Genomic DNA, 15,707 nt, shown 5'->3' with positions numbered 1-15,707 from the left:
TGACTGGTTGTACTTTGGTTAAAAATCGTGCTCGTTCAGATGACACCTGATACACATACTCTTTCTTGGTCCCACCATCATCTTCCCTTCCCCTCTCACCCTGTACTCAGTTTCTTTTTCATCAAAATTAACAATTATCACTTGAGATATATACTTAATGTAGAGTCTTTTCTAGCAGCATTTAATACACACTTAAAAGAACAAGCCTTAACTGAGAAACACAGGATACCTCATTTTCACAGTAATTTTTTTTTAAGTTCCAGTGATGAAAACTCTAAGGCAGCTTCTTCAAAGGAAGATAATATTGGAATCCAGTGCAACCAGTGTTGAATATTAGGTGATAAAATCTTTATCACATCCAGCTTGACTGTCCTGTAATTTAGTCCGAGTCTTTTAGAATAGTTACTCCTTTTTATTAGTTGTGTGGTTGTCATACAGCCATGGAAGGAAAAAATTGAACATCAAAATCATCAGCAATATGCCTGAAAGACAAATAGTAAAATAAATAAAACAATACAATCTTTAAGAAGTTAATGATCAATGGTTATAATTTAAGATTATATACAATTATTTACCAAGAGATTTGTAGAGGTGTGTTTAAAAGAATTAGCTATATCACTTCTACATAAAACGTGTAGATATTTTGTTTTATTTATTTTTGGCCGTAGCACATGACATGTGGGATCTTCATTCCCCAACCAATGATCGAACCCATGCCTCCTGTGGTAGAAGCATGAGAGTTTTAACTACTGGACCACCAGGGAAGTTCCATCATGTAGATATTTTAAAGTCTAATATTCTCACGTGATTTTTCTTCAACCATGAATCATTAAAAACAGTACATACTTGGAAAAACCAGTAGGATCTAAATAATGAATTCCAAGGACAAATAGAAAGATCTGGAGTTCTATTTTAGCACCATTACTGACTTGCTAAGTGAGAAACTTGACTTGGGTCTCCATTTTAATCTCAACCATTAATAGCTTTTAGAATTGTATTAAGCAAAGTTTCTGAAACAAAAATTTCAGTTGACATTTAAAAACTTGAATATAAATATGATTTTAAAAATCACAGTAAATTTTCATTTTTGAGGTCATATCAGATAAATCTAGCATATGTGTAATAGGTAATTTAAAAAACATTTTTATATTAAAGATTTAAAATTTTTCAATGGGAAACAGAGGGGACTTAGCCATGGGACTCAAATCACTGTCTAAAAGAGAGAAGTCTGTGGTGGTTAATGGTTTTAACTTACGGTATGTAGGCTCTATTGTTCAGTCACTAAGTTGTGTTGGACTCTTTGTGACCCCATGGACTGCAGCATGCCATGCTTCCTTGTCCTTCCCTGTCTCCTGGCGTTTGCTCAAATTCATGTCCCTTGAGTCAGTGATGCTATCTAACCATCTCATCCTCTGCCGCCCCCTTCTCCTTTTGCCTTTCATCTTTCCCAGATCAGAGTCTTTTCCAATGAGTTGCCTTTTCCCAGGTGGCCAAAAGTATTGGCGCTTCAGCTTCAGCATCAGTCCTTTCAGTGAATATTCAGGGTTGATTAAAGGTACGCTTAACGCTCTAAATCAGTGAAACTTAGATTAAGAATGTGTTTTTATCACATGCAGATTTGATAGTTTACTCCTGTTTGATAAGAAGAAATTAAGGTTTGACTAATATCTGGATAACTTAACAAATGTTTAAAAGATAAGCCTGTTTTGCAACCAGAAGCTGTAGATTTAAAAAAAAAATCCAGAATCAATCTAATTCACAAAATTTGACATTTTCTTTATAAAGTTGGAGCTAGAAAATAAGACATTATGTTTAAAACTTTCTAAAAATGGAGTTGCAATTTTATAGACTCAAATAGAATTTGCTAATTTTCATTATACGAAATGTATAAGCTAGAGAATTAATTCTATATACATCCTTATAGTCACATTTCTAACATCTTATTAATTTGGAGGAGGTGGCAGGGCGCCTGGGTTCAATCCCTGGTCAGGGAACTAGATCCTACGTGCTGCACCTACGAGTTGGCATGCCACAACTAGACCCCATAAGCCATGACTGGAAAAAAAAGATCCCATGTGCCATAATGAAGATCAATGATCCCATGTGCCGCAACGAAGACCTGGTGTAGCCAAATAAATAAATATTAAAAAAAAAACTATTAGTATACCTGTTCAATTAGTGACCTTTTTACCTTCTTTGTGAACTTCAGTGACCTTTTTTTACTTCTTAAAAATCAAGAACAGATAATTTATCTTTGAAGAAGTTACTGGAAAACACCAGTAATGAATAGATTAAAGAAAGTTACTATTATTAGCAGTTTAAAATACAGTTTCTTTCTGATATTCTTCATGTTTAGTATAGATATTACTGAGCATAACAGATGCTCAGTGTGAGGAAAATTCCTAAATGACAGGAATGGAGGGTGAATGGGAGGAGTAAAGTGTCAAACCTGTTATGCCAATGTTCTCTTCTGTAGGTACCCTCCCCTCCCCCTGCCCTTTTTTTTTTAACAGAAATGAGCAACAAGAAACAAAATGCAAACTGGATAAAAAGAAGAATGAACTAATAGAAGGCCAGTTATCCTCATATTCATTTATGGCTGTGAATTACAGTCAGGCTTAAAACAGATGATTAAACAAAAATCCAGAAATGCTGATAAGTTATATAAGGATATGCATATCATAATTACAGTTATTTTGTAACTTTTTTTGTGTTATTTGACCTATTTGAGAAGAAGAGTTTTATATATCTGACCCAGATAGAAATAACGGGAATGCAATTTGTGGAAAATTTTAAAACTACATTTATTATAGTTCTGTATTGTTTCATGAAATGGTCTTCGACAAAGTGGGTCAAATGAGCTAAATAGTATTTTATCTGAGCTCACAAACTTGGTGAAAAAACAAATTCCTTTAGCAAAAAAAGATTATTTTTTAATGGAAGTAATCACTCCTCACTTCTTTGCCCTCATATCTGAGGGCATATTAAAGAGAGATTAAACTTCAAACTTACTATTCTTAACTTGTTTCTTTGAAGACAAAAGCAGTTTTAAAGGATACTGCATAAAATAAAATGTTATTTCGGACATAATATTTCATACCTTTTTTGTGACATTCCATATTGTATTTTAGTATATTCTAATCTTTTCATCATATTGAATAAAGATATACTTACCTAAAGAAGGAGACAGCCAATATACTATAAAAAACTGAAGGAATGCTTCATCAAAACACTTGAAATGCAGTGAAAGTGCCAAAGTTGGATTAAATATCGCTCCTGTTAGACTTCCTCCTGTAATATTAAGCAGAATGATACCAAACCATATATCTTACATTTTCTTGCAACTAGAAATACAGGGATTACTAAATAAAACTTTTATTTTAGGTATTTAAGTTTTCTTATTCTGTAATTTTCCTTTGCAGAATCACCTGGCATATTACAGAATATAAAAACAGATTATAGATTATAATATGCCAGGTGCAAAAAAGGCAGGAGGACAAAGGACATTAAGAATTTTCATCCAGTGCTTTTCCTATAGTATATTATGAAATACACATTGAAAGTTAACCTGCTCTATTAATATTCCTACAGTTTTATAAAACAGATTTGGCTGCCCTTAACATTCATCAACTTAAATAAAAATATAATGAATATGTTGTTAAAATGGGTACAATACCCCAGGATCCTCAGAAATTAACCTTGGTGTTGAAACAAAGAGTAAAATAGACCAAAGCATTATCATTGATTCCACTTTTACTTGTCAACAAAGCCCTAAAGAAGTGACTGTGAATGGTATGTGAATTATATCTCAATAAAGTGGTTACAGAAAAAAATTTTAATTAAAAAAAAAAGTGAGTAATCATGAAAGATCAGCACAAATTCTAACTGTTGCCTGCTTTTCAGGACTTAGGATCCAGCTCTTCACTTAGGGTCTCTCTCTGAGATGGGGCCCAGGAATTTTATAACTGTGGCCACACAGCAAGTGAGGAAAAGCAAAAGAGGTTAGACTGGCTGTCCAGTGGTACTCACCAAAACTGTGGCTCAGCTTTTCAGAACATACCCTGATTGTATCCCTGAGATAGAGACATTTCTGGTGGTGGTTCCATGTGGAAGCTTGAGCACACTCATCTGCCTCTAACTTAGCCACAGCAACAGATCAGAGATCTTCCCAAATTTTACATGGACACATGCCACAAGAGCATGTTAACTATTTTTATAAAATGCCGTGAAATAAAGTTGGAAATTAAGTGACCTTTTCATAAGATATCACACTTGACAGGCTGAAAACATTGAAGCTGTGTTGAGATAAAGATGTTGAGAAGTGAACTGAGTTTACTCCATGGCTGAGAGTCTTTTCCTAGCATGCCAGCCTCACAGCACGATTCATAATCATGCCTCAGCAATTATAAATGACATCACATCATGGACCTTCAGAACCACTCTTGAATAGTCAAATCCTGGAATGTTGAGCCTGCAACCTCCAGGGGCCTGCAGAATTATTTGGTTGGCATGTGGTCGTTTCAAATTAATGCCACAAAAAAATATTGAGTTCTTATCTTCTGAACATCATGAACAGAAAGGTAGGAACTCACACAGATCTTTCCACACAGATTATACAATAAAATATAATGTAATATGTGCAGTGATAATACAAGTGACCTGTGATTTTTTAAGGCATTTATCAATAGACAGCCATTACCTTCATAATTAGTTTGCTTCAGTATTCCCATTAGGTCTTTGGTATTTCTATTAGTCATAGAACACTATGACTTCCCTGGTGGCTCAGACGATAAAGCATCTGCCTACCACACAGGAGACCTGGGTTCGATCCCTGGGTTGGGAAGATCCTCTGGAGAAGGAAATGGCAACCCACTCCAGTACTCTTGCCTAGAAAATCCCATGGACAGCAGTATGGTGAGCTACAGTCCATGGAGTCGCAAAGAGTCGGACACAACTGAGCGACCTCACTAACAACACTATCATTTGGTTTTATATGACGCTAAAACTCCAGTAACTTCTTATTCTTTGTCTTCTAATCCTCCCATCACCAGTTCTGCTCAGTATGACTTGGTAGATGCTGCTTCTCCTAAGACGTACAAGTCTGTTCCTCTCTCTTGAGTATGGACTGGCTTTGCAACTTGCATTAACAAATAGAATGCAGCAGAAATGATGCTATGTGAATTCTGAATGTGTGGAGCAACACTGAATTCTAGGTTCAGGTCTCAATAAATCCATCATCGGTTTCTACTCCTTGCTGTGTTGGAACAATGCACTGATCATGTACATGAGTTGGTCTAGGCTGATGGAGGATGAGAGGCCACAAGGAAAAAAACTTGAGGTATCTTAGATGGCTGCTGGGACCAACTGCTGGACACTGAGTGAAGCACCATTGTTCTTCCAAAGAAACCAACTGTCCAACTATATGATCTCAGGGGAATTTACTATCTAACCCACAAAATCATGAAAAAAAAATTGTTATTTTAAGCATTAAGCGTAAGTTAACTGATTCAGAAATCCATTGTGTCAACAAAAGGTCCAAAACATGGCATTGGCTTTGGTATTTTAGGCTGGATCATTCTTTGTTGGGGTTGTCCTGTGCACTGTGGGATTTTTAGCATTCCTAGCCTTGACCCATTAAATGTCAGTTGCATATTCATCTCCCCCATATAACAAACAAAAATGTTCCCAGACGTTGCCAGAATTGTTCGGTTGAAAACCACTGTCCTAGAGAACTACTGGTACCTGTATACTAGTAGACACATACAAGGTTGTTTATTTATAATAGGAACAAACTGGAAAAGCCTAAATGTTTATTCATAAGAAAATAGCTAAATAAATAACTATTATTAATTTGGAATGCTGTTCAGTATTCAAATAATAAGAAAGATCTCTTTACTAACACAGATCTCCAAGATAGTATCATTGAACCATACCACTAAAAAAACTGTAGAAAGTAAGGTATGATTCATCTTAATATGAACACACATATAATAGTTTCTGTAGGGTCCTATCAATATGTACAATAAATGTACGTAAGAGTTTGGAAGCACACGCACGCACAGAGGACCATACTGGTGAGAAGAGGAGGCAGGGAAGGAGGGGACAGGCATGAAGGATGGTAATCAAAAGGCATTGAGAGTCTCATTGGTAGTGTTTCCATTTTTTACAAAACACACTCATGTATTTTGTAGTTAACTATGAATTATTTAAAAAGTAAGAATTATCCATCAGGCACAGAACTTGGAGAAAATGACTGAAAAATTAGTTACTATGTATTGATGTCTGGAGAGAGGAAGCCATAACACCTGTTGAAGAAGAGGTATCAACAGGAAGATCCAGCTGGCTGCCAGGAATTTGAGGACAGTGTGAACTTGGTGAAATTAGGACAGTCAAAAGACAGAGTTCCAAATCTGGTAATTATAGGCACTTACGTGTCTCAGTACTCCTAAAGCAAATCAAGTTCTCTGACAGAATGACACTAAAATCATGCAAGACTTGTATAAAAGCTAGAGTGTCAATTAACTAATTTATAAATGGAATCACCCTTTCCAGTGACCAGACATCTATGCCATTTACTGTGGGAAGAACTTGGAGTACATTATTTTTCATGATCGTCTGAAGTGATAGAGTTATACTCCATTTTCAGGATGAGGTCACGGAGAGTTGGACACGACTGAGCAACTGAACTGAACTGAACAGACCTAAATTATCTCTCCTAAGGACACAGTCCAACTCCAAGAGGCTTATGCTCTTTACCACTGTATTATACTGGCATGAGAAAAACAAAATATTTTGTGCCTTGTTTGAAGCTGTTTTTCATTTGTAGATTGGAACCTATGTCATTATGGTTATTGTATTAAAAGTAAATATATATATATATATGTGTGTGTGTATATAAAGGACTTAGCTCCCTTCTTTGACAAATAATCTATCCAAATTCTTCATGACTTAGATTCCAGAAGCTCCTGAATGGAGTAAAAATGCAAATACTTTGGACATTTTATTAGGCTTATTTTGGAAGCTCTTGCTGCTGCTGCTGCTAAGTCGCTTCAGTCGTGTCCGACTCTGTGCGACCCCATAGATGGCAGCCCACCAGGCTCCGCCATCCCTGGGATTCTCCAGGCAAGAACAGTGGAGTGGGTTGCCATTTCCTTCTCCAATGTGTGAAACTGAAAAGTGAAAGTGAAGTCGCTCAGTCTTGTCTGACTAGTAGCGACCCCATGGACTGTAGTCCACCAGGCTCCCCTGTCCATGGGATTTTCTAGGCAGGAGTACTGGAGTGGCTTGGAAGCTCTTCAGTTCAGTTCAGTCACTCAGTCGCGTCCGACTCTGCAACCCCATGAATCACAGCATGCCAGGCCTCCCTGTTCATCACCAACTCCCGGAGTTCACTCAAACTCATGTCCACAGAGTCGGTGATGCCATCCAGCCATCTCATTCTCTGTTGTCCCCTTCTCCTCCCGCCCCCAACCTTTCCCAGCATCAGAGTCTTTTCCAGTGAGTCAAGACCTCCAGTATTCTTGCCTGGAGAATCCCAAGGATGGGGGAGCCTGGTGGGCTGTCGTCTAAGGGGTCGCACAGAGTCAGACACGACTGAAACGACTTAGCAGCAGCAGCAGCAGACATAAAATATGGAATACCCAGATATGTATTATTTCTTTTGATTTTTTTAAAGTTAATAGACTATTTGCTATTTCATTCATTTTACTCATTCTAAAAATAATGAGTACTTATTTGTAACAGGTGACACTATGCTAAGTCCTGGTTATATTTCATAATGAATAAAAAAATTTTAGTCTCTGTACTCATAAAGCTTACTGTCTGGTGGAGGAAGACAGGCATTACATTAGAAAACAAGTATATAAAAGTTCTGCAAAGGAAATGAACAGGGTACAGTAAGAAAGACAACCTACTTAGATGTGTAAAATAGATTTTTTTCCTAATATTTAATTAATTTATGCTGCTGCTGCTGCTAAGTCACTTCGGTCGTCTGTGACTGTGCGACCTCATAGACGGAAGCCCACCAGGCTCCCCCGTCCCTGGGGTTCTCCAGGCAAGAACCCTGGAGTGGGTTGCCATTTCCTTCTCCAATGCATGAAAGTGAAAAGTGAAAGTGAAGGCGCTTAATCATGTCCTACTCTTCGCGACCCCTTGGACTGCAGCCTACCAGGCTTCTCAATCCATGGGATTTTCCAGGCAAGAGTACTGGAGTGGGGTGCCATTGCCTTCTCCAAATTAATTTATGCAGTTCTCTCTTATCTTAGTCATTGAACCAAATTCTCCCCAAACCTAAATCTTCCTAAAGGAAGATTTGTTTGAAATTCGCATTAATAGTTTTATAGTTCTAATACGTTAATAACTCACAAAGCTTTTTTTCACTTTATTTGGGAAGCCAATAAATACATAAGTGTTAAAGACATCAGTGGCCTCCATCTGCACAAATGTGCAGGGTGCTAAATCAATAAATATGCAATCAGATGCTTAGTCATTGGCTATCCAAGGAGCCTGTAGCTCTGTTGCTGAACAGTTATGTTCTATAAGCTTAAGTAATCATTTCTTTTGATATGACCTGTATTAGTGACTTCTAGGTATCCTCAAATGCAAGTGATTAAAGAAATATCCCAGCATGCAACTTAGCCAAACCAGTACTAATATTATCTTGCCGGTGGTGGTTTAGTTGCTAAGTTGTTCAGTTCAGTTCAGTTCAGTTGCTCAGTCGTATCCGACTCTCTGCGACCCCATGAATCACAGCACGCCAGGCCTCCCTGTCCATCACCAACTCCCGGAGTACACTCAAACTCATGTCCACAGAGTCGGTGATGCCATCCAGCCATCTCATTCTCTGTTGTCCCCTTCTCCTCCCGCCCCCAACCTTTCCCAGCATCAGAGTCTTTTCCAGTGAGTCAACTTGTCGCATGAGGTGGCCAAAGTATTGCAGTTTCAGCTTCAGCATCAGTCCCTCCAATGAACATCCAGGATTGATCTCCTTTAGAATGGACTGGTTGGATCTCCTTGCAGTATAAGGGACTCTCAAGAGTCTTCTCCAACACCACAGTTCAAAAGCATCGATTCTTCGGCGATCAGCTTTCTTCACAGTCCAACTCTCACATCCATACATGACCACGGGAAAAAAACCCCATAGACTGTAGCCCGCCAGACTCCTCTGTCCATGGGATTTCCCAGGCAAGAATATTGGAGTGGGTTGCCATTTCCTACTCCAGGCGATCTTCCCAACCTAGGAATTGAACTCATGTCTCCTGCATTGCTGGTGGTCTCTTGTATTGCAGGTGGATTCTTTACCGCTGAGCCTCCAGGGAAGCCCAATAGTATTTTAGAAATTAAAAAAAGAGAGAGAGTGACATATTGAAGTAACTTGTAATAATTCCTGACTTAGCTAATGCTTCCCCTGCCTTCCCTTCCCTATCCATTCTTAACTCCTTCCTGCAAAGTCCTCATGTCTGCCTGATGAGATCACACTGAGCTAGTCCTAAAACAGTTCACTCTATATAAATAGCTCTGACCTAAAGTTATGATTTATATCCATAGAAAATAATGGGGAGTGATATGGCTTAGTGCAGCATTTCCCAAAGTATGTTCTCTTCTACTACACACTCCTAGACAAAAGTATTCCTCTATTTGAAAAACAGTTCCATATCTTTCTCTTGGAGTTTCACAATAAACAGTAGCATAGTAAAACCATGTGAGTCTTAAATTAGAAAATCTGTTTACTCCAGTGTTTGCTAAATTTATTTGGTAACAATCCTTTGTTAAATTTTGTTACATTATGGTAAAATATATGCCAATTTAACCATTTAAAAGTGTATATTCATGGCATTAGTTATAATGTTCAACCATCATCACTATTTGTAAAATTTTCCATTGCCCCAAACAGAAACTGTACCCAGTAAATAAAAAAATCCCTATTCCTCCTTGGTGCCCAACCCATGGTAACCTCTATTCTACTTTCTGACTCTGCGAGTTTGCCTATTCTGAATATTTCATATAAAGAGAAGTCATATAACATGTGTCTCTTTGTGTCTGGCTTATTTTGCTTAGCATAATGTTTTCAAGGTTCATTCCTGTGGTAGCATGTATCAGAACTTCATTCCTTTTCATGGCTGAACAATATTCAATTGTATATATATTTTTGTTACTTTTTAGGAGCATGCTGTAGAAATGCTGACAATGAAATGAGTATAAGCTTTAGTGTAAATCTGAACCATGGTTCCAGCTCATTGTGTTAATAGCTGTGTGATCTTGAACAAGTCATTTCACGTTCCTAACCCTCACTTACTTTACTTAAAATGGGAATAATGTATTTATTCATCAGTGGTTTGTTATAAGGATTAAATACCAAAACTCATAAATTTCCTATATGCTTGCATGCTGCCCAATGAATATTCTTATCTCCCTTATTTGGCAGAAAAGGAACATCATCATAATCAATTTCTGTAACAACAATAAATAATTGTTAGGTTCTGTCCCTGCAGTTTTCATCGCTGTCCAATATGGTACTCACTAACCACACATGGCTACTGAGTACTCGAAATGTTGTTATAGTGACTGAATAATTGAATATTTTAGTTGATAATCACATGTGACTAGTGGCTGTGATGAACTGACCAGCAAACTCTAGATTGGAGCAGTGGTTCTCGGCCCTGGTTTCATATTGGGATCACCTGGGAAAATTTTAAATCTACCATTGCTTAGTCCCCTTCACACAGCAATTAAATCTTATTTTGTTTTTTTCCACAGCAATTAAATCTTAATCTCTGTACCGAAATATGGATGTGTTTAAAAGGTGATTCCTATGCAGAGGGATTCCTATGCAGAGGGAATGTTGAGAACCACTGCTCTATCCTTTCAGTCTCTCCTCCTCCTCCAGCAATTAGTAGCCTCATTTCAGCAAGGTCGATGTGAGGGGAAGGAAAAGAACGTTTCTGGATATCTTAAATTGTTATTTTATGGGTTCTTTCCAATAACTGTCCTTATATTTATGTATAATTTTAAATATTATCTTGTTTCCCTTCCCTCAAAATCTTTGTCACTTATAGATATTGGCTAATATTATATACTGAACTGAACTGATATACAGTATTATTGTTGAAATCATAAATATATATTAAAGGTACAAAAACAGGAAGAATACCAACTTATAGATTATCAAGAGAGGGATAAGGAACTCTGTATCAGTCAGTTCAGTTCAGTTCACTTCATTTCAGTTGCTCAGTCATGTCCGACTCTCCTCGACCCCATGAATCACAGCATGCCAGGCCTCCCTGTCCATCACCAACTCCCGGAGTTCACTCAAACTCATGTCCACAGAGTCGGTGATGCCATCCAGCCATCTCATTCTCTGTCGTCCCCTTCTCCTCCCGCCCCCAACCTTTCCCAGCATCAGAGTCTTTTCCAGTGAGTCAACTTGTTGCATGAGGTGGCCAAAGTATTGCAGTTTCAGCTTTAGCATCAGTCCTTCCAATGAACACCCAGGATTGATCTCCTTTAGAATGGGCTGGTTGGCAGAGAAATTACTTTGCCAACAAAGGTCCATCTAGTCAAGGCTATGGTTTTTCCCGTGGTTATGTATGGATGTGAGAGTTGGACTGTGAAGAAAGCTGATCGCTGAAGAATTGATGCTTTTGAACTGTGGTACTGGAGAAGACTCTTGAGAGTCCCTTGGACTGCAAGGAGATCCAACCAGTCCATTCTAAAGGAACTCTGTATAACATTGTATTAATTTAAAACTTTTTTTTGGCCACCCCTGTGGGGCATGTGAAAGTCTAGTTCCTTGGACCACAAATCCAACCTGCACCCACCCCCCAGCTCTGCAGTGGAAGTTAGGAGTATTAACCACTGGACCAGCAGGGAAGTTCCTAAAACGTTTTTAAAATGTTTATCACATCTAAAATTTAAAGTACAGAGCTAAATTGTGGCATAACTTTTTGCAAGGGATGATTCTGTTCATATACAGGGGATGTTTCTGCTTTAGTCCAAACTTAAAATTTTAATAAGCAACAACTCACCAACCCCTCAAATATGCATATATCCTTCCTTCTTTCCTATAGCACTCATTTCCATCTGAGTCTACAAAAAGGATGTTACTAGATTTTAAAGAAGGTGAAATGGATCAGAAAGTCTTTCATTTTACCTAGGAAGTCGAGCATATGTTTAAAAGTCCTTATCTTAAGGTTTGCTTCTACTCATAGTTTCCCTTTCAATGAGCAGAAGAGTCTTACTACTAATTCTTTTTATTAGATTCCTACCTTCAAAACATTTTACAATTCAGATATAGTTCTAGTGGAAATATTCTGTTATGATCATTTAAAATGACGTGCTTCATCACTGCTTTTCAAATTTCCCTATCCTATTTAGAATATTTTCCTGTCCTATTTAGAATATCCACTATATCTGAGATCTGTCAAGGTAAATACGATTTACTAAAAATCAAGCACATTTCTCAAGAATTATTTTTTCTCAAGAATTTTCTCAATAATTATTTTTAAAAAATCTTTGATTTCATGCAAGTTTTGATTTTAAAACATCTTTCTCGATAGGCCATTAAAAGTTCATTTCAAGATAGGAAATAAATGATTTTAAGTAATTTTGTAGAAAAATAAGAAATAGAACTATAGAAATTTATTTCCCACTCTTACTACTAGCTAATCATGTAGCTTGTGCTTTAAATTGGAAGGAACTTTTGAAACCCAGGATCATTTTTCAACGAGAGCCTCAGCAAGGATCTATATACCAAGTGGGCAAGAGGTAGCTGATGTTATCTTTCCTCTCTACCATTACAACAATCCCTTTGCAGGATATTTGAACCCTTGGCAGTATTTCACATGATCTCTGTTTCAGCACAGAAGTGGCTTTCTCTGGGTGTTAAAAAGAAAGCACTGAATGGAAGATCGATATTTGGACCCTATCGGTAAAGAATGAGCTGCAAAATGATTAGAATTACGGAAATAACCAATATTGATATCACAGAGGTGTAGTAGTTTCGAATGTATCCTGGCAAAGAACTTAAAATTTGAGTCTCAGGTCATAGAAGCTCCGGACGTGCCCAATATTTTGTGGGAATAACAAACCTGCATAGACCAAAAAGGTGATGAGTGCTGACAGCAGGTGGATACGAAGCTTGGTTCGGACCTCCTGGAAGTGCAGCAAAGCGCTGTGGAAAATAAAGGAGCAGACAGCCTCTATGATGACCGCTTTGGGCAAGTCCACTTGAATGGGATTCCTGCAAGCGAAGCTCCTTTCGCTGACGTGATACTTGGTCAGCCCCAGGCTCCAAAGGGCGCCCATGCAGTACCTGCTGCACAGGGCACCGATCAGCTGAGCTAACAGTCTAATCGCACCCGTCTCAGTGGACATTCCCCCCAGCATCATCTGCATCATCACGCCGCACGGGTTGCTGGAGGTGCCCACCAGAGTCAGGCCATGCACCAATGAGAAGAAGTAGATTAGCGTCAGCGGCCAGGTGGGGTGCAGGGGTTCCTGCTCACTCAGCAGTTGTAACTCATGAGTGCAGAAGCAGAGCTGGAAGGTGGCCAGAAACTCCAAGACGAAGGCGTGGGCCATGGGCCCGTTCAGCTGCTGCCGGGTGACCACGCGGGCTAGCCCCATGAACAGCACGATCGACAGCATCAGCCCCAGCGAGGTGCAGGTATCCTGCATCTCGGGCCAGAGCCCCCGTAGCGCGGTCATGGCTCTCAGCACCTGAGCGGTCTGCCTGCGCCGGCTCGGCAGGAGGCGGTCTCTGGGCCCCAGTCCCAAGTCCTCAGCCCCGCCCCCTCCTCACGCCCCTCGGGGCGGGCCGACTCCAGACCTCCTGGAGGCCCTGGGGTTGCCACGCGGAGGGACTCCTCCCCATCTCCCCGGCTCTGCGCTGGAGTTTTGTTGCCAGAGCCGGGGAGGAGGGGAGGCGACGGGCCGCGAGGAGAGCTCTGCCAGGGCACCGTCTGAGGGGGCCAACGGCCAGCAGAAGCCAGACACACGCCCTCGCTGCCTCCCTCAGGACTGGGAGCGGGCGCGGGTGGGGCAGGGGGTGGGGGGACGGCGCGCGTCCGGAGGCCACTGCGCATGCGCGCGGTGGCCCGTGCGCCCTTGCGAGAGGCTAGACTTGGGCCCCGGGGTCCCCGGCGCTGAGCGGGAAGGCGCGCGCCCCCTGCGCCTTAACAGGTGCTTTGACGTGAGAACCTTGAGGGTTTTAACTTTTCAGCTCCTAAATCTGTAAAGCAGTCAAGCTGCAATCCAGACTCCCTAAAGAGCTTTTCGGCCAACCACCTAGTTTTTAATTTCTGGGACGACTGAGAAGGCGAGAAGCGGTGGAGGCCGGGGGTGGGGCGGCGTGGGGTAAGGTGGGTCTGGGTACTGGTTTAAGGGGAGTGAATTTCACAGACAAATAAGGTTTGACCTGTGTGAAGAAGGGTATGCCACTGGGTCTCCCTGAGTCTTTTTTTTTTCACCTCTCACCTGTAACAGTTACCTCAGAAGGTTGTGGGTCACATGACCCACCTCATGGATTTGTTTTTAAAAAAACACCCGAGAGGCACCGTGGCACAGAGCTTAGCAGACAAAAGGTGGTTTATAAGTGCTAGCTTAAAGTTGAAAGAGCGGATTTTGTCACCGCTTTCCGCTCCCAACAGCTCGCCTATTTGGGATGGCTACGTTATGGGTGCAGCTGGGAGGGAATGTCTGCGATTCCTCAGGCCTGGCATCTGCCGTACCTGCGGGCGTGCTAAGTCACTCAGTCGTGTCTGATTCTTGGCGACCCCATGGACTGTAGCTCGCCAGGCTCCTCTGTCCATGGAATTCTCCAGGCAAGAATGCTTAAGTGGGTTGCCATTTCCGTCGCCAGGGGAGCTTCCCAACCGAGGGGTTGAACCCGCGTCTCTTAAATCTCCTGCATTGGCAAGTGGATTCTTTACCACTAGCGCAACCTGGTTTTCTGCTAATGATATAGGTGTGATGGGCTTTCCTGGTGGCGCTAGTGGTTAAGACTCCACCTGCAACGCAGGCGACCCGGGTTCCATCCCTGGATCAAGAAAATCGCCTGGAGGAACACATGTACACCCATGGCTGATTTGTGTGACTGTATGGCAAAACCCACCACAATATTGTAAAGTAATTAGCCTCCAATTAAAATAAATTTAAAAAAAAGAATAAAGAGATTCCCTGGAGGAGGAAATGGCAACTCACTCCAGTGTTCTTGCCTGGAAAATCCCATGGGTAGAGGAGCATGGCGGGCTACAGTCACTTAGCACACATAGGTATCATGGTTTAGCTGGGGGAGAGGGGTGCAGATACCTCTGCACTCTCCAGCTTCTGTCCTGCCTCCCCCAGGCTCTGTTGACCACAAGTCCCCATTTCTTAAGGCTGTAGAGAAGGGAGAGAGAAATAAAAATGAGGGGACTAATTAGCCCAAACTTCAAGTGATAGAGCACTTGGAAGGTGTTCTTGCCGGTTCTCCTCAGCTTTGTTTCCCAATCTCAATTTGTCCATTTACAACTAATGAAAGCTCTCTTTGTTAACTCTAAAATTTTCTGTGGTGCCAATAGACATTCCCTGAATTAGAAAAACAAATTATTTCAGAAAACAAACACTGTAGACAAATAAGGTCCTTTCTTCTTTCCTGTGTTTGTGTCTGACCAGGAAACAATTTAAAGTAAATTTAAACTTTATTGTTTGGTCACTGCTGTTGAAAGGGT

The 15,707-nt window shown here is 40.4% G+C and overlaps 1 protein-coding gene across 1 annotated transcript; it reads right to left on the bottom strand.

The window, feature by feature from the left end:
* Positions 1–230: 230 nt before the first annotated feature.
* Positions 231–14,002, bottom strand: AQP11 (aquaporin 11). The gene is made up of 3 exons (XM_055416061.2): positions 13,086–14,002; positions 3,175–3,291; positions 231–482 (listed from the first exon to the last, which is right to left on the bottom strand). The coding sequence occupies exons 1-3, from the start codon at positions 13,702–13,704 to the stop codon at positions 403–405; spliced, it is 816 nt and encodes a 271-aa protein (XP_055272036.1). The 5' UTR covers positions 13,705–14,002; the 3' UTR covers positions 231–402.
* Between the last annotated feature and the right edge of the window lie 1,705 nt (positions 14,003–15,707).

The sequence above is a fragment of the Moschus berezovskii genome, chromosome 25 (assembly GCF_049115385.1).
Source record: "Moschus berezovskii isolate FMDL1 chromosome 25, NW_MosBer_1.0, whole genome shotgun sequence".
In the NCBI taxonomy this organism is placed as follows: domain Eukaryota; kingdom Metazoa; phylum Chordata; class Mammalia; order Artiodactyla; family Moschidae; genus Moschus; species Moschus berezovskii.
Note: the sequence above shows the minus strand (reverse complement) of the source record. Positions and strands in the feature narration are given on the sequence as shown.